The 24449-nt window shown below is 39.1% G+C and overlaps 1 protein-coding gene across 2 annotated transcripts in view; it reads right to left on the reverse strand.

The window, feature by feature from the left end:
- Positions 1-543: 543 nt before the first annotated feature.
- The window catches only part of B3GNT2 (UDP-GlcNAc:betaGal beta-1,3-N-acetylglucosaminyltransferase 2), a 28989-nt gene continuing 5083 nt past the window's right edge, over positions 544-24449 (reverse strand). For both annotated transcript variants that reach the window (XM_032763288.2, XM_032763289.2), the window contains exon 2: positions 544-3133. In XM_032763288.2, the coding sequence (XP_032619179.1) occupies positions 1931-3124 (1194 nt within the window). In that variant the 5' untranslated portion in view covers positions 3125-3133 and the 3' untranslated portion in view covers positions 544-1930. The remainder of the gene's footprint in view (positions 3134-24449) is intronic.

Consider the following 24449-nt stretch of genomic DNA (forward strand, 5'->3'; position numbering starts at 1 on the left):
GAAAGGCAACATCACTTCCTTCAAGGAGGGGAAGAACAAAAGTTCTAACGTGTGAAGAAAGCCACAATACCTTGGCTGGACATGACTTTTTTTTTGGTAATCTTTAAATAAACATAAAATGCTGGGCACAATTGCAATGCTTTAAATTCATCTCAAGCTTCTTTTCAATATCCCCTTTCCATTCTGCTCAAAAGCATGGAGGTTAGTATGAACGGGTCTGATTTCTAAACCCCATGATATTTTTCCTAAGGACCTTAAAAAAGTCATTAAAAATTATTCTTGCTCTTTACTATTTAGTGTTGTCTTCACATACCTATATTACAATGCCTAGGAAGTTAATACATAATTACCATTCAACATCTGTCTTTCTTCAGTCTCTGTTGCATTCTAGGATTAAAACAGGAATATGCTGAATAATAAACTCCTAACTGATCACAGTCTTAAAAAAATTCTTTAATATAGCATGTTACTGATTATGCAGTAAAGTGTTTGATAGTTTTACAGCTTTGTATTAAATACAGAATATACAAGAGGCACATGAGAACTACTTAAATCACAATTTTATTTTTCAAATTCAAAAACAATTAATTGTATTTAACATGTTACATCAACAGATTTAAAATATCATGCTCTATTTAAATATTTGACTGACAATGTATACAAATAAAATGTTACACAAATATATTTAAGAAAATGTTTTGGTCTTCAATCTAAACAATAAATAGACAGGCACTCCTATATATATATATATATATATATATATTATATATACACAGAAGGGATCACTACTTAGAACAAATTCTCATATAAGCAACTGTGGAAATATGGCAAGAAAAGATTTCTGGAGTTTTGGGAAACATGTTGTATGACACATCATGCAATTTCCAAATCTCAGTTTCAAAACTTGATGTACTCTGTTCTAAGTTTATCATCAGTTTATAGAAGAGATCTAAACCAAGCTTTCCTGAGTGATGTGCAATTTCAGACTTCAGTTATCTATATCAAATCAAGCTACCTGATGATTGTTTAACACCAATACAGAAAATGAGGACTGACCAGAGCAGCCTTTCATGTGAATAAAATGAGTGACAGAAGAACTTTGATTTGTAAAGCTTAATTGAAATTCAAGACAAAAATCTGCCCATTTGCAAAGTTCAACATAAAACCTATCCTCTCCCATATATGTCCAGCTCTTAAAATGTTATCCCATTTGAAATTATACTGTGATTTTATAAGATATAAAGTATCATTAAAATAAAGGTAGAGATTTAGTATCCTTTCAGATACAGGCAGACATATTTTACATAGCAGATCACATCTGAATGAGAGAATACTGTTCAGGAGTAGCATAGGATAGAGGAAGAGTTACAAAATCAAAAACACCTTTCAATAATTAAAAATTACACTAAAGTTTTGTTTTTTTTACTTTGTGTAAAAATTAGACTTTCCCAATTTCTGAATGTTTAAGTTACAAATGCTATTTCAGACAGATAAGTTTTCTCAGGAAAAAAAAAAAAAGTCAGTGTTTACAGTTTCTACCACCACAAATAAGATGCACTAGCAATGAAAAGTGGGCAATCCATGCTTTTACCATTATGGTGATAGCTAAACATGAATCAAAGAATAATTTTTAGTTATAACTTCTGAAGTCTATTTTAAAATTTGTAGATGAAATATTAAAACATAATAACTGCTAGGACAGTGGAAAGATTAGGACTAAGTCTTCATGCCATACTCCCAGAAATTTGTTATTCTAGTATTATTTTTACTTTGAGAAGTACTGGACAAATGTTTCTAGCTAATGATTTTTAAGAGAAGTAACTTTAAAAACCATTAAGTGAAAATGAAGAGGAATTTTAATGGTGCAGTGAAGAAACTAGACCCAATCTTGGAAAATAAATTGAAGACACTTCCACGTTACTTTAAACATTTAACAATTTAAGTGCGGATCCTGCAAGCGTGTCCAAATCTTAATCATTTCTTGAGGTTTTCTGCTATGTACTAACATTAAGTTTGTGTAGGAACATATGTTATTCCTGTGTTTCTCTTCAATATCAAAGGTTTTGAAGCCTTTGTGTTTTTCCGGAGCAAGCCCAAGTTTCTGAAGGCACATTCCAGTATAAACGTCGTCAATAGGATAGAGGAGGACCTGGTCAGATGCATTGTTCAGTCTTAATGCCAGAGCACCAGAGTACAGAAACCCACCACCTCCCGCATATGGAGGATAAGAACCTTCATAAACACTTTCTGGAATGTAGTACTTCAATTTTTTCTCTCGATGAGGTCCAGCATCTTTGATCACATCACCTATAAATAAGTCTTTGGCTTTGTCCTTTGATAAACTCTTCAAGTAATCCAGGATCTGATGGGTATTCACAAAAACATCATCATCCCCCTTAAAAATAAACTGGGCATCTGGACATGTGCTGCTGACCCATTTAAGAAACAGCACCTCTTTCAGAGTCAAGTTGAAGAAAGTGTCTCTGTAGTTCCAAAGAAGAATGTCTTGGTGGGTTTGACTCTCAAATTTCAACATGTCTGAAAGGTCAGGAAAGTTATCTTCTGGAGAGGTCTGTCCCAACAAAAAGACCCTTACAACTGTTACATCCCCTGATTTTATTTCTTTACCCCAAGATTCCCTAATTGCTTGCCTTCTATCAAAATGTGGTATAAGCGACTTAATAGCCAGCAGCAGGAAAGGTTTATGTTTGCACTTGTTTGGTTGATCCACTAATAATGAATAATTTCTACATCTTAAATAAAGCAAGAAGTCTTTAAATCTGTCTGGCAACTTTGCAAAGTCATTAACCTCTGAAGTTACTGATGGATCAGGGTCACAGGAAGCCAGAACACTAGTATTAGAAATTAAGGTTTCTTCCACAGTCATATTGGAAAGCAAGGTCAAAATGGGGTTGTACAAGAGTTCCAGCTTCTGTTGCTGTTTGTTCCAATAGGCCTTGTGAGGAGTGTATTTCCTCCAGAATTTGCTGCTGGGTATTATAACCTGTCCTTTTGTATTCTTCTCTTGACCACCACTTTTGGAGACTTCCACAATCACATAAATAAAAAAGTTTACCATCATCAGAATTCCCAACAGCCTTAGTCTTCTGCGTCCAACACTCATTTCTCATATCTGAAAAGAAAAATGACAGTTAGATTTCTAATTTCATAGGAATACAAGAGGTTTTTTGACTACTTCTAAACCTCAAAGTGCACAAAAGTCAGCAAACCTTGGTTGACATTTACACACTGAAAATGAAAAATGAATCTGTCACCCTTTAATATACAAGCTCTTTCTTGCAACTACAGGGGTTTTGGTTCCATTAGAAATGGAAAGTTTGTCGATCAAGAGAACAAGCAATGATGGAAAGTTTTGCTTGAATTTCTAAAGCAGAATAAAGCATTTGACCATGCATCGAAATTATTAGCAAGTGATCTCTTTCCAAAAGATTTACATTAGATAAAATGTTTGACTATACAATTATCAAAGCTTGAAAACTCATTTGCTCTCAGCAGTTGGTAAGCTTTTCCTTGGTAATAAGGGGAGCCTAAGGCCGGGTTGGTTTGAGAGAATATGGTTGTGGGTGTGTGTGTCTTCTTTATTTTTGTTTTTTGTCTTTTTTTAATTAAGTCTCTACCCCTTTTGGTTGCGACATCTTTCCAAATGTGAACCGCTGCAGAGCTCAATTTTTGAGTCTACAGTTTTTCACTGCCCCTAGCTTTCCCAAGCAGAAGCCAAGTGAAATTGACAAGCTTGACCAGTTTCAAAGCTGCTATTCAGCTCTGTGTAGGCAGCAGTGAACCTTGTTTATAATTTTGAATTTCATTCTCCTGCTGGGGAAGAAAATGAGTTGTACCAGAAGGTAGTACTATAGTAATCTGTAGGAGAGAAGGACTACCAAAAAGAATAAAGGAGGGGCAGTATAGGAAGCCACTTTCCTAGTGTGGCAAGCAGCAGGGTAGGGAAAGTAGCTAAAACCCTCCTTAACCCCCTTGCAGGGAGGATTTACTACTCTTCTTCCCCCCCTCCCTTCCAAAGCTCTTGAGAAGAAGAGAAATTGATCCCTCTTCCTTCTAGTAGCTAGACAATTATGGGAATGAAAGCTTTGAGTTTCTCAGACACGATAGGCTGAAATGAAAGATGAGAAGTATCTATAAGGCTGGTTGGAATTCCTGTGCCTTCCCTATGCTGTAAGCTGAGCTTTTCATCAGGATGATGTCCCTAAACTCACTAGTACTCCCTCCTTTCCCTCAAACATATCTTTTATACTAGCCTCTGATAAATAGTAAGAGGCCTGTGGATTCTATAATTGAACCCAAACTAATTTCATTTTTCTTCTGTAGTCCTATAAAAAAAATTAAAACAAAATAATGTTAATTTATATTATAAACCTTGCAGCAACGGCTTGTCAACTCTATTAAGGACTTGTGTAATATACACAAACACACACACCCCTACCTAACAATACCCACATTATACAAACTACATGAAAATTCTAAAGAGACACCAACATTAAGTGGGACATTACCCAAAACATAAGACCATATCAAATTATATACCAAAAATTTTAGAAAAAACTAGTGTTTCTTTCATTTTCTAAAGAGCTAACAAGGACACCCAAGCTAGCAGCAGCCAATGGGGGAGAGAGACCTGCTATGTCCCTTCCAATCCCCCTCCCCAGAGGGAGAACCAGATCAGACAAGAGAAGCCATAGAACAGACCTTAACAAGGCTGTCAAGAAGATTTTTTTCCTCTTTCTTAAAGACACAGTACCTACTAAATAGTTTTCTTTCCTCCTCTGGCAGGAGTCTTAAAACAATAGTCCACCATCACATAATATTGTTTCCAAGCATCTTTTTCATTTATCATATGAAATTAAACAAATACTTTGTAAGCTCTGAATGCGTTGGCCAGGCGGTGGGACTTGTAATTCAGCTTTGGCCCTGGGAGGCAGGACTCAGGCTTCAGCTTCAGCCCTTCGCCCCAGCCACTATAACGCCAGCCCTGGCAACTCCTCTAAAATGAGGTCGTGACCCACTTTGGGGTCTCAACCCACAGTTTGAGAACCGCTGGATTACACTGATGCATATAAAATCCAAAAGAGATGAGGTATTAACAAAAAAAAAATCGAAACTGTGCTAGAGACCACTGAGGACAAATAATTTATCCTCCAATATTGGCCTGGGAAGTTGTAGCACAAGTTACCACTAACATAACAACTGCTTGGGACTCAAAGATTGACAATACAGAAACCAAAACAGACACATGAGAAATAAATGAGCACTATAAGGAAGTGCAAGAATGTGTTTCAGAGATGAAAGGGTAACTACATTTTGGATAACTAAATCAGACAGCTGAAAAACTGAAAGACTGAGAACCAAATTAGAAGAAAAAAAAAATCTAAAAGTGGATGGTAAGCAACTTATATTCTCCTTTGAACATTTCACTCTTGCAGCACATAAAACATAAATGAAAAATGATAGGATTAAAATAGGACAAGCACAGAAAGTCAAACCACTCTTGAAAACAAAGGGAAAACTCACAGCATTTACTAGTCAAACCTGCCCACCATAATAATTTTCAGGGCTGGACCTGTGAGACTTTAATTCGCCCCCTTGTGTGTGTATACAGTATGATACAGTCTTGAATTATTTTATTGAATACTATTTTTCCCCTCACAGGACTCCTGCCTCATTCAGTGCACAGGATGGAGAACGCTCTCAATAAGAACCTTTCCAATATTTTCTTTTCTCCTCAATGTGCGGCCCCACACAGTTCAAACCCTACTCTGAAGACAGAATTCTCGATTTCCTCATAGGCTTTTGCTATGGTGCTCTTCATTATAATATCAGAGTGCTTCAAAAGCATTAATGAATTTATTTTCACAAACACCCACCAAGTATGGCTATGGGGGTGATATTATTCCCATTTTACAGATGAGGAATTAAGGCACAGAGAGATTAAGATCAAAAGTGACTACTAAATTTTGGGTGCCCGATTTGAGAGGCCTAGGATCAGATTTTGCAGAGTACTTCATTGCAGCTGTGGGCTAGTGTACACTGACAGCGCTTTAACATGGCTTGCGTAGTCACAGCAGAGCGCTGGGAGACAGTTCTCCTAGCACTCTAAAAAAAAAAAACCACCTCCACAAGAGGCACGGCTCCCAGTGCTGGTGCACTGTTTACACTGGTGCTTTACAGTGCTGAAACTTGCTGCACTCAGGGGGGTGTTTTTTCACACCCCCGAGCAAGAAAGTTGCAGTGCTGTAAATTGTCCACGTAGATAAGCCCTGTGGGTGGTCAGCACTTCTGCAAATCAGAATCTATGGTCTCAAGTTGGGCATCCAGAAAGTGAGGCACACACAACTGGCAACCACATGTACAAAGTCTGGTTTAAGTGACTTGCCAAGTGCCACACAAGAAATCTATGGCAGAGGTAGGGAGAGACAGAATCCAATCTTCCAGGGTGGCATTTCACAACCTTAACTATGAGACCATCCTTTCACTTTCTGCAATATTTTCCCTCATTCATTACAAACTTTTCAACTTCTTCAAAAAATAAGACAGGGATCCTAAAGCCAGCCTCCGTCACTACCAGAGGTGGCTGAAAATTTTCTGATGGAAGTTTTTCACTGGAAACACTGACTAGACAGAACCTAAATGTTCCATGGGAATGTGCTGATTCTGTTGAAAGTTTCAATATGAACTAGGCAGCTCCTCACCCTCCCAGCAATCCATCCAGCAGACATTCAAGGCTTCCCAGACTGCCCACCTGGCAAGCTTCCCAGTGAGCAGGATGCCAGGCTACTCAGCTTTCCAAGCTGTCTGGCTTCCCCAGGAAGCAAGGCAGCCACATCCCCAGGTGGGATGCCAGAGAGCTGGGAGCCAGCTTGCCAGGGAGCTGGGTGGTTAGCTGGTCCAGAAATTTTTTAAAAATTCTGTTTTTTTCTGAAACAGAATTTTTCAAAACAGTTTCTGTTCTGTAGAAAATTTCTCATTTCTGACATTTCGTTCTAAATCAGACTCAAGTCCATATAATAAACGTGACTTTTCCAAGGGATGGAAATTCCAGTTCCTGCACAGCTCTATTCACTACGCAGTCGTGATTCACCTCTATGGAAGGTCCATCTTGTGCACTGATTGAGGTGGGGTCCTGTTGACAAAAAATAGTAAGCCATCATGTAATTAAAGACTTCATCATAATATCTATGCACAAGAGGAGTGAATTAAAGTTACACAGAAAACCTTAATTCTGGTATTTTCTAACTTTTAAGTGCTTGCATGTTTGTCTTTGCAATCATGTTCTTTTAATGTAATTTTTTGGTATTTAATTTTCTAATATTTCAATAAAGTAAATTGTTTAAACAGATTCCATCATGTAGCATCGCATTAACACACACACACACACACAATTGTCCATCAGCAGAGTTGGAACCTCTAGAAATGCCACCACAGCCCTTTGCCACTTGAGCTAAGAGTAACTGATAGAGGATAACAATCTCTTATTGCCATGTAGACCAGCACTAGAAGGAGATGGCACACTGTCAGTGGGTTTTACAGATATTTGCTGACAGCAGATAAATGGTGAAACTCAGGCTCAGAAAGGAAGTATGCTTTATTAAGCATGTGTGAACTACAATTTTTCCCCTCAAAGTCTTAACTTAACCAAAAAAATTATGGATTTTCACAGGAACAGCAAATGGTACATCACTGACACAAAGTCCCTGCTCCAAAGCAGGGCTAGAGCTTCTCAAAGAAAAGGTCACCAGAATTTTAGCACTGCAAAACAACAATTTTCCCCAGACTCGTTCTTGGAAACGGCCAAATTGTTTTGGCTGACACTTTCCAAAAACAGTCAACCGAGATAGACAACAAGCATAAATAATTTCTGCCCAATTGGTTAAAGTCTGGCAACATGGTAAGCAACTGAAAAAGGGTCTTATAATGGGAAACATTGGTCAATCTTAATAATCAGTATTGCTGGTCCCATCTATATTTACATCAGCAAATTTCATAAGAACTACCAGACTGGGTCAGATCAATGGTCCGTCTAGCCCAGTATCCTATTTCTGACAGTGGCTAGTGTGAGAGAGATCGTACAGAACAGGGCAATTTTGGAATGATCCACCCATGTCTTCAACTCCTGGCTTTTAGAAGTCAGAGGTTTAGGGGTGCCCCAAGCATGGGGTTGCATTCCTGACCATCTTGGCTAATAGACATTGTTGGGTCTATCCCCCATGAACTTATCTAGTTCTTTTTTGAACCCAGTTATTCTTCTGCCCACCACTACATCCCATGGCAGTTTCACAAGTTGACTGTGTATCGTGTGAAAAAGTACTTCTTCTTGTTTGTATTAAACCTGATGCCTATTAATTTCAAGTGCCCTGTTTTTTGTATTGTTGGAAAGTGCAAATAACACTTCCTCATTCACCTTTTCCACACCATTCATGGTTTTTTAGACCTCTTATCTCTTTCTCTCTCTATCACACACACACACCTCTTTTCTAAGCTGAACAGCCCTAATTTTTTTGGTCTCTCCTTGTATACAAGCTGTTTCATACCTCTGATAACCTTTGTTGTCCATCTCTGAACCTTTTACAATTCCACTATATCTTTTTTGAGATGGGGTGAAGAGAAATAGACACAATATATGTGTACACCTGTGTAGCGGAGTGATTACCCACTCCTGCCCTGCGGGGCTTGAAAACAGCCCAGAAGAGGGCTGTGGCTGGGGCAAGAAGCCTGGGCTGATTGGAGGAAACTAGGCCCAGCTGGCCCCTATAGAAGGCTGTGAGTCAGAGGACCAGGCAGTCTCTCTCTGCCTGTAGAGGGAGAAGGGCCTGGCTGCAGCGAGCTAGACACAGGGTACCTGAGTGAAGCAGGGCTGGGGAAAGGCAGAGGAGCCCGGGAGCTCCAGGCTCCAGCCTAGCAGAAGGCAAACAGGTACTGGGGGTTGCAGAGGGCAGCCCAGGGGTAGGCCAAGGCATCAGGTCCAAACCCTACCTTGCCAGTGATGAGTAGGCTGATACTGCAGTCTCCCCCAGGGCATGAGGGCTAGACCATTGGTCGGCAACCTTTCAGAAGTGCTGTGATGAGTCTTCATTTATTCACTCTAATTTAAGGTTTCGTGTGCCAGTAATAATTTTCACATTTTTAGAAGGTCTCTTTCTATAAGTTTAGTTATATTCTATTGTATGTAAAGTAAATAAGGTTTTTAAAATGTTTAAGCAGCTTTATTTAAAATTAAATTAAAATGCAGAGCCCCCAGACAGGTGGCCAGGACCCGGGCAGTGTGAGTGCCACTGAAAATCAGCTTGCGTGCTGCCTTCGGCACCAGTGCCATAGGTTGCCTACCCCTAGGCTAGACAATGACTGGCAGTAGCCATAGACTGAGGCAAGGGGGGGATAGTGAGTGGGGGTTCCCCTGGGAGGGTAGACCCTGAGGCTGAAAGGGGTTCCTGCCGGGGGGCAGCACTCCAGGTAAACAGGGCACTGAGGTCCTTGGAAGGACATGGGGCCACTGGTAAGGTGGATCACTGGCCTGCAGAGGGCACTCCAGAGCAGGAACAAGCTAATTCCTGGAACAGACCAGCAGGAGGCACTGCAGGGGTGAGTCTGAACCTATAAAACCATGGATTTATATAGTGGCATTATATCTTCTGTCTTATTTTCTGTCCCTTTCCTAATACTTGCTAACATTCTGTTAAGTCTTTTTGGCTGCTGCTGTACATTGAGCTGAAGTTTTCAGTTAACTATCCGTGGTGACTCCACGATCTTTTTCTTGAGTGGTAACAGATAATTTAGAACCCTTTAGTTTTATATATAAAAATAAAATTGGGATTATGTTTTCCAAACTGCATTACTTTGTATTTACCTTCATTGAATTTCATCTACCATTTTGCTACCCAGTCACCCCGTTTTGCGAGATCCCACTGTAACTCTTTGCAGCTAGCTTTGAACTTAATTATCTTGAATAATTCTATATCATGTACAAACGTGGCCACTTCACTGTTCATTCCTTCTCCACATGAATAAATGAATACACTAAAGAGAACAGATCCCAGTACAGGTTCTTGGGGGACCCTACTGCTTACCTCTCTCCAGTGCAAAAACTGACTATTTATTCCTACACTGTGTTTCCTTTGACTTCAATGTATTTTAATTATTGTTATACTACTGTTGCTGAAGAGACTATTCTAAGGACGGCAGGCACCAGCAGCGATCACTATTGACAAAACAGATTCAGTTATAGTTCATTGTGGGATAAGTATAAGCCACTTTTAAAAGAAGAGCTCCTGGCAACAATGCAAGTTGTGTGCAATATTTTGTTGAGTAATAAAGATCGGGAACTGGAATTTTTTTAATTAAAATTTTATTAACATACTGCTTTTTCGTAGTTTCTAACGATAATTTATATATAGTATGATTAAGTTAATGGCTTGCAAGACAGAAATAGATCACCAATTTTTTTTTAAACTACAGCAATTAACTCGAGTACATTATATTTCTTAAAAAAAGTGGATTTAGCAGGCAGAAGGAAGAGCCATTTGAACCCTTGTATTATTCACCATACAGGATAACAACTATATACTGACTCACTCAAACTAAAAAGGAAACATTTAAAATGGAAGAAGAAAATGTTCTTTTAAAGGGTAATTCAGTAGCACTTTTTGCTGAAGGATTATAATTTTGACAAGGAACTCTGCAAATTTCATAGAAGATAGCAACTGCAGTTACACTAGATAGACTTTACAATTTTAAAACTTCATGCTTGAGGACGTAAGATGATGTAAGGTTGCCAGCCAACCAGGGGAACTGGATTTACAACTCCAAAACCAGTAACACAGTTTTCCCTACACGTTTTCCATTGTGTAAACAGGCACAGATGTCTCTTAAGACCACTCTTGTTTTCCATCTCATCTGTTGGATGTTGCGTTGACTGACCAAAATGCTAGTGGTGTGAATTTTGAGTCCAGGCAGCTTGCCAGCAGCAACAGCTCCAGCAGCATAAAATGTATCAGAACACTGTTTTTTGCGACTTATACTTAAGTAGTAGCAATCTGAGCAGGTCGTGAGGACAGACTTTACTGAAGAGGTTTTAACTAGAGCTAGTGAGGAAGAGGAGGCATTAGTACCATGAAAAACCTTTGCCATTCAGACTAGATGACCATAATGGTCTTTTCTGTCCTTAGAATCTATTATAAGACCTGAAGAAGTAGTAAGACCAGAGGAAGGCAGGGTACTTCTGAGTCAGTCTTTGTCTACACTGGATACTTCTACACCAGTGTAGCTACACTGACACAGTTGCACCAGTGCAAACCCACAACATAGACACATCTACCACTGTTTCAAATCAAGGAAAAATACACCAGCCTGTTGCACTGGTATAAAAACATACATACACTAGGGATCTACAGCAGTGTACCTTTGCCAGTGAAAAGTGTAGATAGCACCTCAGAAGAAATAAGAATGATCCCTGCTCCCAGCTGCAAAAAAAGAAAAAAACAGTAGATTCTATTCTTTCAGCAGTAGTCAAGGACTGGTGTAGAAACAAATTTCCATCTGTTTAGCTAAAGTTTAAACTGTTTTGAAAACACTTTAGTTAAAATAGTGCAAGTCCATGGGTTGATAAGGCCTGTGTCTGTGCCTGGATTCTGGAGTTTCTGTATGACCCTACAAGAGCAGTGACTGAATCATCAATTTCAAGCTTCTTTTTTTGGGTTCATAAGGGAAGTACTACATGCAGAAACAGATACAATCTGCTGCTGAGGGTGCACAGTAGGGATGAGTAGTGCGGCAAAAAAGGGGTTGGGGGAGGAGAAGAATACAGAAGAGAAATGGCTACCATAATAGCTTAGGGCCTGGCTACACTTGCAAGTTGCAGTGCTGGTGAGGGGGTTACAGTGCTGCAACTTACTCGGTGTCCACACTTACAAAGCTCAGCCAGCGCTGCAACTCCCTGGCTGCAGCGCTGGCTGTACTCCTGGTCTGCTACGGGTGTAGCGAATCCTGCGCTGGTGATGCAGCGCTGCTCATCAGGTGTGGACACTCACCTAGCGTCTGTTATGGCCTCCAGGGATATAAGGTAGTCCCAGATTCCTGTCTACAACAAAACGGAAGGTACTCCTGAGCTCAAACCAGCTGCTCTTTGCTCCAGCAAGCGAGCCGAGCCGAGCTCTGGAATGTTCACGCTGTTTGCTGAGAGACGAACAGCACGGCCGGGGAGGAGTCGTAGGAGAAGCGCTTGATCTGGTCTAAGCCTTTTACATTAAGAGTGATTGAGAGAGGTGGGGAAATGGCCAGAATTGCAAGGCAGGAGCTCACAGTGCTGCTCCAAAATCGCTCTCCTCTTCCCCACGCCCCCTGTCACACCCACCACCCACCCCCGCTTTGAACTGCGGGGCAGGAGCTGTCACAGTGTCTGCTCCAAAAATCCGCCTCCATGTCTCCCCCAACGTCCCTGTCACACTCCACCCCACTCCCCCCTTTTGAAAAGCACGTTGCAGCCACTTGAACGCTGGGATAGCTGCCCACAATGCACCACTCCCAACAGCGCTGCAAATGCTGCAAATGTGGCCACATTGCAGCACTGGTAGCTGTCAGTGTGGCCACACTGCAGCACTGTTCCTACACAGCTGTACGACCACAGCTGTAACTCCCAGTGCTGCACATTTCCAAGTGTAGCCATACCCTTAGTGGCAGTACATTTAAGTTTGGTACTGAACTATATTCCTCTCTCTTTGGGCTCGGAGCATTGTGAAGGCAGTGAGTTGAGGGGGAAAAAAAAAAGAGGAATACTGGCTGTACTAACATCTGTGAGACTAAATGAAAAACATCTAAACCTAAGTTGATAGGAGGGTAGCTATAACTCATGACCCCAGTTCAGAGGCAGAACTTTGAAAACTTCAAAACAGAAAGAGGAGGAAAACGAGACAATTGTCAGAACCTGGCCACAGCATTTTTGGTGACGTAAATGCCTGTTTCCAAATTTCAAGAAACTACAGAAACCACAGTATTCTAGGAAGCAATTAAGGTTTTCAGCAAACTTTTTTGTTCAAGGTAAGGATGTACTTCAGCAATATTTTAAAACGGTAATACACAAACTTGTAGACAAGGGAGGTATAAAAAAAGGAAGTTTGGGAGAAGTTACAGTAAATTCTGAATTAGGCAGAGAGACTGTGGAATCTGCAATGAGACAAAAAGGACTTAATTTTTATAAATTTTTAATGTCTGAACCAACCACTGAAATCAACTAGTTTGATCTCCTATCTCACCCCATAACATTTCACCAACTAATTACTTCAGCAGTCCAATAAACTGTGGTTTAACCTGCAGAATCGCTTGATTTAAAGATTTCAAGTGATATAGAATTTACCTCATTCTTCAGTAAGTTGTTCAATACCCTGAATCATTAAGTTCATTACACCTTGATTCTGAGTTATATGGTTAATATTTGAACTGTGTTTACCCCTTAATACACTCCCCTTTTGTTGTAAATTAAACACTTGACTACTCCAGCAAGTCTATCACAATGACTGGTTACCCTACTATTAAGTTGGTGACTATTCAAACTATATAGCCCCTCCCCTCTGGGAAAAAAGCCCAATACTCTATAAAATGTTCTACATTACATCACACACCTAGCCAATAGTTCTCACCTTTGAAATATTTATTAGGAAGCAGTGATCTAGCCAGGATCCTAGTTTTAAAAAAAGCAAGCCAAAAAACTCAAGAGTTGGTACAATACGAAGTAGTATCATCCAAAGTGGAAGTCAGAAATTAGAAGTCAGAGGGAAAACAATGTATAAAAGAAATGTTAAGGACAGAATTTTAAGGGGGTGGGGGAGGCAAAATTAGTTTTTTCATCTGTAATTTCAATTTCTCCTAGAAGATTCACCTCTCTGGACAGACATCCTAACTCATACATACTAGTGTACAATCTAGCAGAATTAAAGCAGAGTTCCTCTTTTCTCTCAAAAATGAAAGTTCTTCCTGTTGACAATTAATCTTATCCTCCCCAGATACACATTTAAAATGTAAAGGACACAAAACTTAAATCCCTTCCCACATAGAATCTGCTCCCAATGTTTCTAACCGTTCTCGTCCTTTTTACCACTACTATTTTACCTTTAGAAATCAGACAAGCAAGACTAAAACCAGTGCTGAAGATGAAAAGTGTCCCTTCAATTTATACTATGCTATTATGTTTTCTGGATTATTTAGTACCTCACAGGATGGTGCCTGAAAGTATATTAAGGATTGTATATTCATATATTCTTAGCACCTAAACTTTGTTACTCAGCCTGACCAGTGCCCATGGAAAACTAGGGCAAATGGTGAGATGTTGTCTGAGGACTCATTCTTTATTCATTCTTTACTTGTCTGTAATGTACATGGTTAAGCAGGAAAAAATAATTTTTGTCTATATTATTCATTTTCCAATACTCAAGCACGGTATTCAGTACAAAATGAGTTAAAGTCTTATTTCTAATGCATATTCTTTTGAAAGTATTTTACAGTTGTAACCCAGTGCAAATATCAATAGACAAATTTACTTTTATTCCTCTGCTGGGGATCTCTATTCTGGATGTAGTTTATAGGTATTTATGTCCAAGCCACTGACAGGAGAGCGTTGTTAGATGAGAAATGCAACTTGTACTGACTGAGCTTAATTAAGCTCAATCAGTACAACTAAATGTAAAACAATTTAAGTGTCCATTCAAAGGCCTACTGTGATTTAACAAATGACTTATGTTAAATCAGTTCAACTTCTGTAGGTGGACAGGAACTTAGTTTTACTAATTTGCCCTTTGGATATTATGCATTTTTCATTGATTAACACACTACTTTTAGTATTCTCACGTGTTCATTTCTTTCTCACCACACTCATTTTAGCCTTCTCAGATTTGGTTTGGGGCACTCTGATTCTTCTCCAAAGACAGGAAGACATCTGTAGAAACGTCTGTCTCCTTCCACAAAAAACAGCTTATTCATCTATCCCTCCACTGATGAGAATGGAACACTACTCCCTTTGGAACACAATGCTCTTCCATAAATCATTGAGAAGGACCACCAAAGGACAATGTAAGGAGTGTCTTACTCTGGTACCATCACTTCCCTCTACCGTTAGTATTTAAATTCTCAGTCCATCCTTGCACTAAAATCTTAGAGAATCCTGACCAAGATTTATAAAATTGATTTTTATCATAGCTCATTTTTTCCTGACATTTTATAGGCAAAACTCTCTTGGGTACTTCAGCTGGAGTGTCACCATAATGTAGTCCGTTTGGAGAATAATATATGGAGAGATGGGGATTCCAGAAGACCATCTTAAGAAGTAAAAAAGAGGGGAAACCCACAGATGCACAGAATCCAAAGGGATGGTGGAGTCAAAAATCCAGAGTAAAATTAACTAACCAGACGTTTAATGAAGAAACCATTACTTGAATTTTAGCTATACCTACCAACTTCATCAAGGAAGGAATAATAATGGAGATTTACCCTAGTCCTCTCCAAAAAAAAAAAAAATTATTTTAAGTTAAACGTCCATATCTAAGTTATTCCATTATATGATTACACTCAGCATGCTTTCTGTAACATTAACAGACGAAGTGTTTTATTGCCCAGCTCTAGTATCACTGACATTGAAGTTTACTGGTAGCTATATAAAAATAACAAAGAATCCGGTTTGACCTGAATCAAAAATAAAGATTTTTGGTAACCAAATGAAGATAACAAAAGTTACATTTTGGATCAAATTAAACATTCTTAATAAAAGCAAGGAGATGCTGGGCTAGATTCACAAAACTGAAAGAGAAGGTGCACCCTCATACCAAATAGTCCAGTCATAGCTCACTCACCTGGGATATGGGAAACCCAGGTTAAAATTCCTTCTCTGGGAAAGGGACGGAATGCAGGTCTCTCCCCTCAAAGACGAGTGTCTTAATCATCAAACTATACAGGCTATTCTGGGGTAGGCCTCTCTCTCAAGCCCTCCTGCTGAACCCATTTCACTTTGTATAAAATACCTATATAGGCTCTGGACCAGAGAGATTGAGAACACTGAAATACAGTGTACAGTGGAAGATTTATATTAACATCTAAATAACTTTGATGCCTAATTATCATTTTGGATAAAAGAATACTTTAAGATTAAACATTCTTTCTTTCAAGCATCAGAAGTCACTTTCAAGCATCTGAGCCATCCCAGAAGTTCTCCAGCAAAGGTATGGAGAAAGACACTTGACATTTGTCAGATTTCCGAAGTAAACAGAATAAAAACTTTTGTTTAAAGAAAACAGGGTGGATTTGATTTAAATCATTTTGATTTAAATCTCTAGTCAGGAAGAGTCGATTTAATCATGGATCTCCACATAAAAGTGCATTCTTGTTGGTTGTTATAACCTAAATACATATTCTTCACAACTCAGACGTAGCTTTCATTTTTAGAAGGTACACACTATATATTTTTAAAGTGATTTATTTTGAAAAAAAACTTTTCAAATTAGTTTTACAGCTATATCAGAAAATGAATGACTGTTTGGTTATTTCAAATACCAAAGATAATTGAAGCGGATATTTATGAAAACATTGAGAGGTGAACTATCTCCAATTCAACAGGTTAATCATTAATATTTGGAGAATTTTCTTGCCATGCTATATTAGAAGGAGGACATCACCAGACTGACATTTAAATTGTTTTATTTAACTAAAACAATATGTATTCTGGATTTTTTTCTTCAACAGCAAACATAATATTTTAACAAAACAAGTATATGAATTTGAATTTAGTTAAACATTCAAGTTTTTTAAAAAAAGGTTTGTTTTTGTTTTAACTAAAATAGTTACATGATTTTTTTTAAAAAATACGAAAATTAAATAGACTACGTGAGCCAGGTCAACATGAGAAACTTAAAATATTGGCTTCTGCAGTATCTCACCTGCATTTTCCTGTTTGTTCATAACCTGGAAAAGAAAAACAAGCTTTTCTAGGTCCCAAATGATTTCTCAATTTGGAATGAATTAGTCCAAAGGAAGAAAATATTCACTTCAACAGTCTCTGAATCCAAGTGCTTAAGTGACTTCCACCAGTTCACTGGTGTGACTTTCTTTAAATCATCATCAAACATATATTTTTTGAATGGTTCTTATTCCCAAACTGGGTCTCTTTTACGGCCTGCTGCCATTATAGGTTTTCCCTTCTAGTGAGAGAATGTATGGAAGATCTCAAATCAATGAAGGATACACTCAGACCTCAAGACTTGTGGAATATGATGCTCAAGCAGTTTCACTTTTGTTTCTACTGCCTGTCCCTCCCTTCTCATATTTATCTCCAGACTTCTCCTTGTCCCAACAATCTCCTATTCATTGAACTTTTTGAAACTTTCCACTTAGAGAGAGGTAAGGGATTGACTCTGTGTACACAAATTTGCAGAGGGACAATAGGGTTGAGGTCTGTTATATAGAGGTGAGAAATAATTTATTTTAAAACACTTTTGCTCTTAACAAGCATGTTATTTCTGGAAACAAATCCACAGTTTTAGAACTGCAAAACTAAGCATCTCTGATGGTATCTTCTAGACTGAGCAATGAGTCCCACAGGGTAGATAGAAATATTAACCAAAATAACCTATACAGAAGCCCCTTGAACCCCATAAGATTAGATCCCTAATCCATGAACTATTAGAACTCATTTACAAAACTTTCCTTAAACATTATATGAATATATTGTCTCATACTATAAAATTAGAATTTATAATCCCTATTCCATGACGAGATATCTTTGAGTTCTAATGTATCTTAATTAAAACTTTAGACGGATTTTTTTTTTTGATAAAACTGAGGAAAAAACCTACTGTAATTTAAATTAAAAAAATCCGATTTAAATAAATAAATCGGATTTTATTTATTTTTTAAAAATCTTTTTTTAATCCACTCTGAACAAAAACTAAATCACTTTCAGACACTCATGCATTACAACAAAAAGGCAAAATCTCAATTTTTAAAAAATACTTTGCAGGTCACACAGAAGTGTCTCATACAACCAAGAATGCATCAATCTCCTTAACCATTAGACCATCCTTCATCTCTAATTCCACCCCCATATATTCAAATATTTCTCAAATTCATCTTCCTGCAGCACTAAAAAAGTAACTTGGCAATGCTTACCAATTCAACTATGGGAGTCTTATCTTCTCTTGTGTGGAGGACTGGAGCAGATCCACAAATGTGTTGGTTTGTTCTTGGACTTCTTCCATGGATATTCTGAGAGCTTTCACCACCTTCTTAAGAAGCTTCTGGCCATTGAAATCACTTGAAGGGCACCTGGAGAGATGACTGCCTCACCTGGGAAAGATAAGGACATGGCCTGTGAAGATGGGAGCTATCTTCTCAGGTTCTTCCTCTTGGTGTTGAAGAGGAGAGGTCTTGAACAGGGGCTGCGGAGGCACAGGGTCAGCTCTAGATGCTGTAGCTGAAGTAGACAGTCTCTTTTGTATTGCTTAGTTCTGCTCTGGACATATCACAGACCCCAGTGGCCACCTGGAACTGGTTGATACGGTCAGAGTGCCTAGATTCTAAGAAATCAATGCCCTTGTTCTGATGACAGACTGTCCCAATACCTCGCTCGAGAGTAAGGTCTTGGTCCCATATATGATGGTGTTGTGGCCACTTTCGAGGAGAGCGTATGTCTGAGGCTCTATCATCATCAGAGACTTCAATGAGGCATAATCTGGTTCCACTGGAGGAGCCAGGTCCTTCAAAGTAGGGGATAGGGCTATGGGCATCATTAGTGCCAAGAAAGTTTGATGTCTTGGTCCTGACACAGCTGCCAATGTTGGTAAGAGGGGTGATTCTGACTCCAGAAGAATTAAGAGGTCCTTCAGTGCTATAAATCTCTGGGATATACAAGTGTCTCAGTTCTGATTTCTCCCTCAGCACCCGTTCAGGCTTCCATGCAGAGGCTGATGGTACAGCAGACAGTGTAGAAGGCAGCAGTACCAGAGCAGGTTGTGGAAGTGCTGATGCTGATGCTACTATATGAGCTGTTCTAGGTGCTGAGTTTCTTGCCGATGATGGAGGCTTTGGCAATACCACCTTTCCTCAGCCTTGCCAGAGGTGCTTCAGTGCCTAGATGAAGCTGAACTTCAATGGCAACTGCTGAGACTGAGTGGTGTCAAGGGAAGGCCCTGCTCAAGCTCTTAGTGGGAAAATGCTTCCCTGGCTTACCCACTTCCTTAGACTTTACTGATGTATTGGTGAGTCTCAGCTCCCAGGGCAGATGGCAGCCTCAAAGATCTATTCTGTAAGATCTGCAGGCAGGATTCCCTATCCTCTCTTGTACGTGAGTTAAAGAACTTAGAAACTGAACATCTTCCACTGACACACAATTCCTTAAGGCCATCAAGACACGGGTCCATCAGTCAGGAGCACTGTTCTGTGATATACACAGCAATAATTGAAATTAGAGGACCTGGAAGAGGCCACTCTGGATCTAAAACTACATCTAAAACAGAAATAAGAATGCTTAAAAACAAAAACTTGGCAACGGGCAAACTAACTACTAAAAACTAGAGTAACTACACAGGTAGAATAGTTGCTGGCAGTCACATGGACAGCAAGCACTCAAGTCTCAAAGCCGAGTGGAGAGGAACTGAGTAAGGGCTAGCACACTCCGCCATTATATGCTCTTAACGTGAAGCATGAAGAGTCTCAAAATGCATGTCCAGAAATCCAAAACACTGCAAACTTGAAAGCATGAGTCACCTGAACACTAGTAATGGAATGTTCCATATATACACGTTCATAAGCCAATTTTGTAAGTAAAAAGGGAAGCACCAGAAAAGGGGGTTGGCTTATGAATGGGTATAGAGAGGGAGAGGTGGGACACAGCCCCTCCCTGCAACAGAGGGAGCAAGGAGAGGCAGCACAGGCAGCAGAAGCAGAAGGGAAGAGGTGGGGCCAGAGTCTCTCTGCTTCTGGCCATGCTACTCTCCCCCCAGCCTCCAAAGCAGCTGCAGCTCTGGGGCGGACAGGCGCAGCCGTGCCGCTCAGCCCCGCCCCCCAGAGCAGACTGGCTGCACCGCCCGGCCCAGCCCACTGGAAAATGCTGAGCTGCACCGCCTGGTCTGGCCCACCAGAGCAGGCTGCGGCCGTGCTGCCCAGCCTGCTGGAGTAGCTCCAACCAGGCCAGAGACATCTTCCTCTGGCCCTCCCCAGATAAGGTGGGAAAGATGGGATGAGGAAAGTGTGGGGGTCCCAGGCTAGGGGTGGGGTCATGTGGGGGGTGGTCACCGGGGTTACTCCCCTGACCTCCAGCTTTTCCTCACCAGTTGCTGTCCCAGCTTGTCAGGGTAAGCAGCTGGCACATTGGGACACTTAGTTTGTTTTACCTTGAGTATCTGCAGGCACGGAGGTAAACCTAAACAAACAAACAAACAAACAAACAAACAAACAAACAATCTCGGACTGCCAGCGGCTTATCCTGATGCCCAGGAGCCAAAGTTTGCTGACCCCTGAAATCAAAGGGTCGGTTTATGAATGGGTCATAACCATTTTCCATTTTTATGTATCCATCTTGTGGGGGAGGGTCAGCTTATAAACAAACCAGCTTATGATCAAGTATATACAGCACTTATGGACAAGCACTCGAAGGAGAATATTTTCTTCATTTCAATTTATTCAACTAGATCAGTTCAATGACTAATTCATTCAAAAAGTGAGAAATGACGTGCAGTTTAGAAAACAGGAAAAGCTTGTTTTTCTTTTTCAAACTATGAATAAAAAAGTAGGTGAGAGTGGATGAACTCTACTAAAATCTTGAAGGACATGGTGACCAGAAAGAATCAGTTTAATTCACTACCTACAGGTAGTACTTTCTTTCTATAATAAATCATATAAAACATGTTTTAATAATTTTTCTTGTGTATCATCACTTTTAAAGTTTTTTTTCAATTAACTAATAAAAACCATTTTACAATGCTGTATTTGTGATTTAACGGTCTTCAAATTTCTACCCAAATAGAGTGTGAGACAAATCATAAAGTTGCACCAGCTTAATTAAAGGTTTAAATCAAATTGGTTAAAACAGTGAAAAAAATTGTGGGGACACTCTTACTTTAGATAAAACCAGGTTTAACATACATCAATTTTGTTGTCAAAAATAAAGAGGTTAGCACTGGTTTAAAAACCAATTTAACTTGTTGCAACTTTCTTGTATAGGCATGGCCACAGTCTCCTACACATTCAGTCCAATACCATGTATACTCTGCATTCACTTTAAAGAAAAAAATTATGAAATACTTAAGGAAGTCATGAAGTCAAACTATTCTACTATGAATAGTTACGATTAGTTTGCTATGTTTAAAGCTCACTATTTACAGCCTTTTAAAGGTGCATTTTCAGACGTATAGTGAAGTTGCCATTAACCATAAAAAAGACACACATTACACACACAGATTTCTTGCAACAACCTTAACTTTGGCCATCAGCCAAAAAGAAATTCTGCTGCCAGACTGAAATAGTAACACATTATTTGTCTAAAAGATACACCACCACATTCTTTCGTTCCAAGCTCTAACCTACTTTAATCAGATATTAAAACAATGTCTAAATAATTCTCTCCTCACTCATCCCACAACTAAAGCTATCACTTTATTAGTGACATTTAAAAAACAAACAAACTTTGTTTTAATCATGCATTTCCCTTTGGTGGTCTGCAGTTGCAGTTAAACACTACTCTCAAAGTAGTGCTGACACTGAATTCTGGTGCATAAGTAAATAAAAACAGCAATATTAACATCAACTTCAACTCCAAAACAAAGAAAAACCATATTTACCAAATAAAACTCAGTGACGGGGAAAATGGTCAAGCTCTTAACAGTATTATATATAACAGTTGGAGCGATGTAGGAAAGAATGCAAAGACTTCAAAAATGCACCTTAGGATAATTTCATATACAAAAACGAACAGAAAAAAATTCATGTTCAAACAAAAAACTTACTTGATGACCAGTTATATTTTTACATATGGCGCAAGCAAATTTTCTACTCAGCAATGCCGTTCATGTACTTTACATCCAAAATTGGAAACACGCAGAATACAGCCTATACTGCATTACATTAGATTCACAAGCAAATGTAAAAATTAATCCCTTTTCCCCCTGCTTTCAATTTAAAATAATCTAATCTGTTTGATTAGTTTATGATTATTGAATTTAATCGAGATCTAAAAGAACCAATTGTTTTTCCTCCGTTTCTATATTCTTGGAAATAATCTGGGCACAAGTCTACTAAGGCATTCGAAGCAGGTGTTTGTAAAATTTAAAATAAAACTACTGTATCATACTATAGTACGTTCCCTCCTCCACAATCTACCGCCCTCAATATCAAGGCCACCATCTTGGTGGCAAAGACAGGACAAGAATCTGCTTGGAGCCATTCAAAGCCAATTACAATCAAGTCTGAGGTTCCCATTTCAACATAATTCTGATTTGCACTGTAAACAGGACTTTCTCTCTTTTATGTAGCCAGGTTAAAAGCCTTGGATGTTTCCAACAGAATTAAGATCCATTCTTCATTACAAATTGGAACTATGTTGTAAGCAGGTCAGGAGATAACTGTGTTGAAACTGGATCCTCTGAATGCAGTAATCGCAGCGTAGAAAGGTGCTTAGCTGGCTGAAGGTATCATTGAGCAATCCAGAACATTTTCAGATTCCTCTGAGATTACTTCTTCTCCTGATCACGCCTTGCTGACCTGAGTAGCAAGATGCTGGGGATCAGGTATTTCACATGTATGTCCCACACAAATGTCCAGAGCAATACTACCAGGACAATGCTTGAAAAATTAACTTGATACATACAAGCCAGACGTTGCCATGAAAGTTGGGGATGCCCCTCACCAACATGGTTTAGGGGCAACACCATGGTAAGAAATCCAGGCTCCCTGCCCTCCTCCACCCATAATGCTGTTGGCAAAGAAGGGTGCTAGCATTCCTATCTGATGCTACCCCAACCTAAAGTATCCTGGTATCAGCCTCTCACCAGTAGGTTTCTGATATATACTAAATGTTCATCCACTGACTACTGGAAGGAAGAAGGAGCTTTCCACTTCTCATACTTCTACTCCTAAATTTGGAGAAGTTAGTTAACTGCTACTGTCCGTCCCCTCAGCATCCATTTCTTTGGATCCTTACTTGTGAATAACTCCAGTTGCTTATCTTCTCCTGTCCTCTAGCCCTCCAAGCAGCAGCAAAGTGAAGTTAACATAAATACCAGATGTACTGCTGTGTACAGGATTCTGAATAAAGATTCACTATTGCTAGAGTTTTGTTAATTTCACTTTGCTGCTTAGAAAATTTATGAGCAGCAGCAGGCATGCTATAGGTATCTGCAGATTTAGAAAGGCAGCACTGCATCAGTTCATATTCATAAGATTATCCTTACAACCATAAGGGTTAGATATTTTTCTCCTTCATTGTTTAAATTTTGCAGAAACTGATGTTTAGCCCCTCTGGTGAGCACCTCAGGGGAAGTTTTCTTCCTGACACTAGTATTTCAAAACCATTAGGTTCAGTCATAAAGCCTTCATTGGCAGATAAAATGCATGTGTCATATTAAAGAATTTCAGTTTAAAAATCAGAAATATGTACTAGCAAAAATCAGTGACCAATGACTCACTAAGGACACACCAAGTGTATTCAAGTTTTGGTCTAATACATGTGCCTTTCATAGTAAGTAACTTAGGGCATATTTTCTTATGCCTCAAATAGATTGTTTACATGTCTACTTTGAAAGGTTTTGAGTATTCTTATTTATAAATACAGTATATGCTGCAGCTAGAATTACAGACTTTTTGGCTGTGGTAGTGGGAGTGAGAAGTTGGAGAATAATTAATGCAAGACTAAGGCCTGATCGACACACAGACCTTGTACCAGTACAATTATTTTCAGCTAGAGGTATGTTGGGGTGGACATAGTTATACAGGTATAAAAGACTCTTATACCAGCACAGTTTATTCTCAGTCACATAAAGGAATAAGCTATATTGATATAATCACTTTTATGCTAATATAACTGTTTCTACACTGGGAGGGGTTTGTACTACTTTAACGATACCTGTACAATTAAGTGGTATAACTTGTGTGGTATGACAAGGCCTAAAGATTCCTTCATGCTAACAAAATAAGGTATCACCAATAACAGCCTTGGGTTTTACTACTTTGAGCAAGTTTTCAGTTAAGCTTGAGTGAAACACCAACAATTCACAATACAAAACCTTAACAGATAAACATTTTTTCCTGAACAGCAATTTAACAAGTTCTGACTATTAAAGTTACAAAAAAGACTAAAAAAAAATTATTTTTCCAAAACAAAACAAATCTTTTTGCTGACCAGTCTGATGAAATGATTTCATCAATTCTCCCTTTGTGTTAAATAAACCAAACAGCAC

Source organism: Chelonoidis abingdonii, chromosome 3, assembly GCF_003597395.2.
Source record: "Chelonoidis abingdonii isolate Lonesome George chromosome 3, CheloAbing_2.0, whole genome shotgun sequence".
In the NCBI taxonomy this organism is placed as follows: Eukaryota; Metazoa; Chordata; order Testudines; family Testudinidae; genus Chelonoidis; species Chelonoidis abingdonii.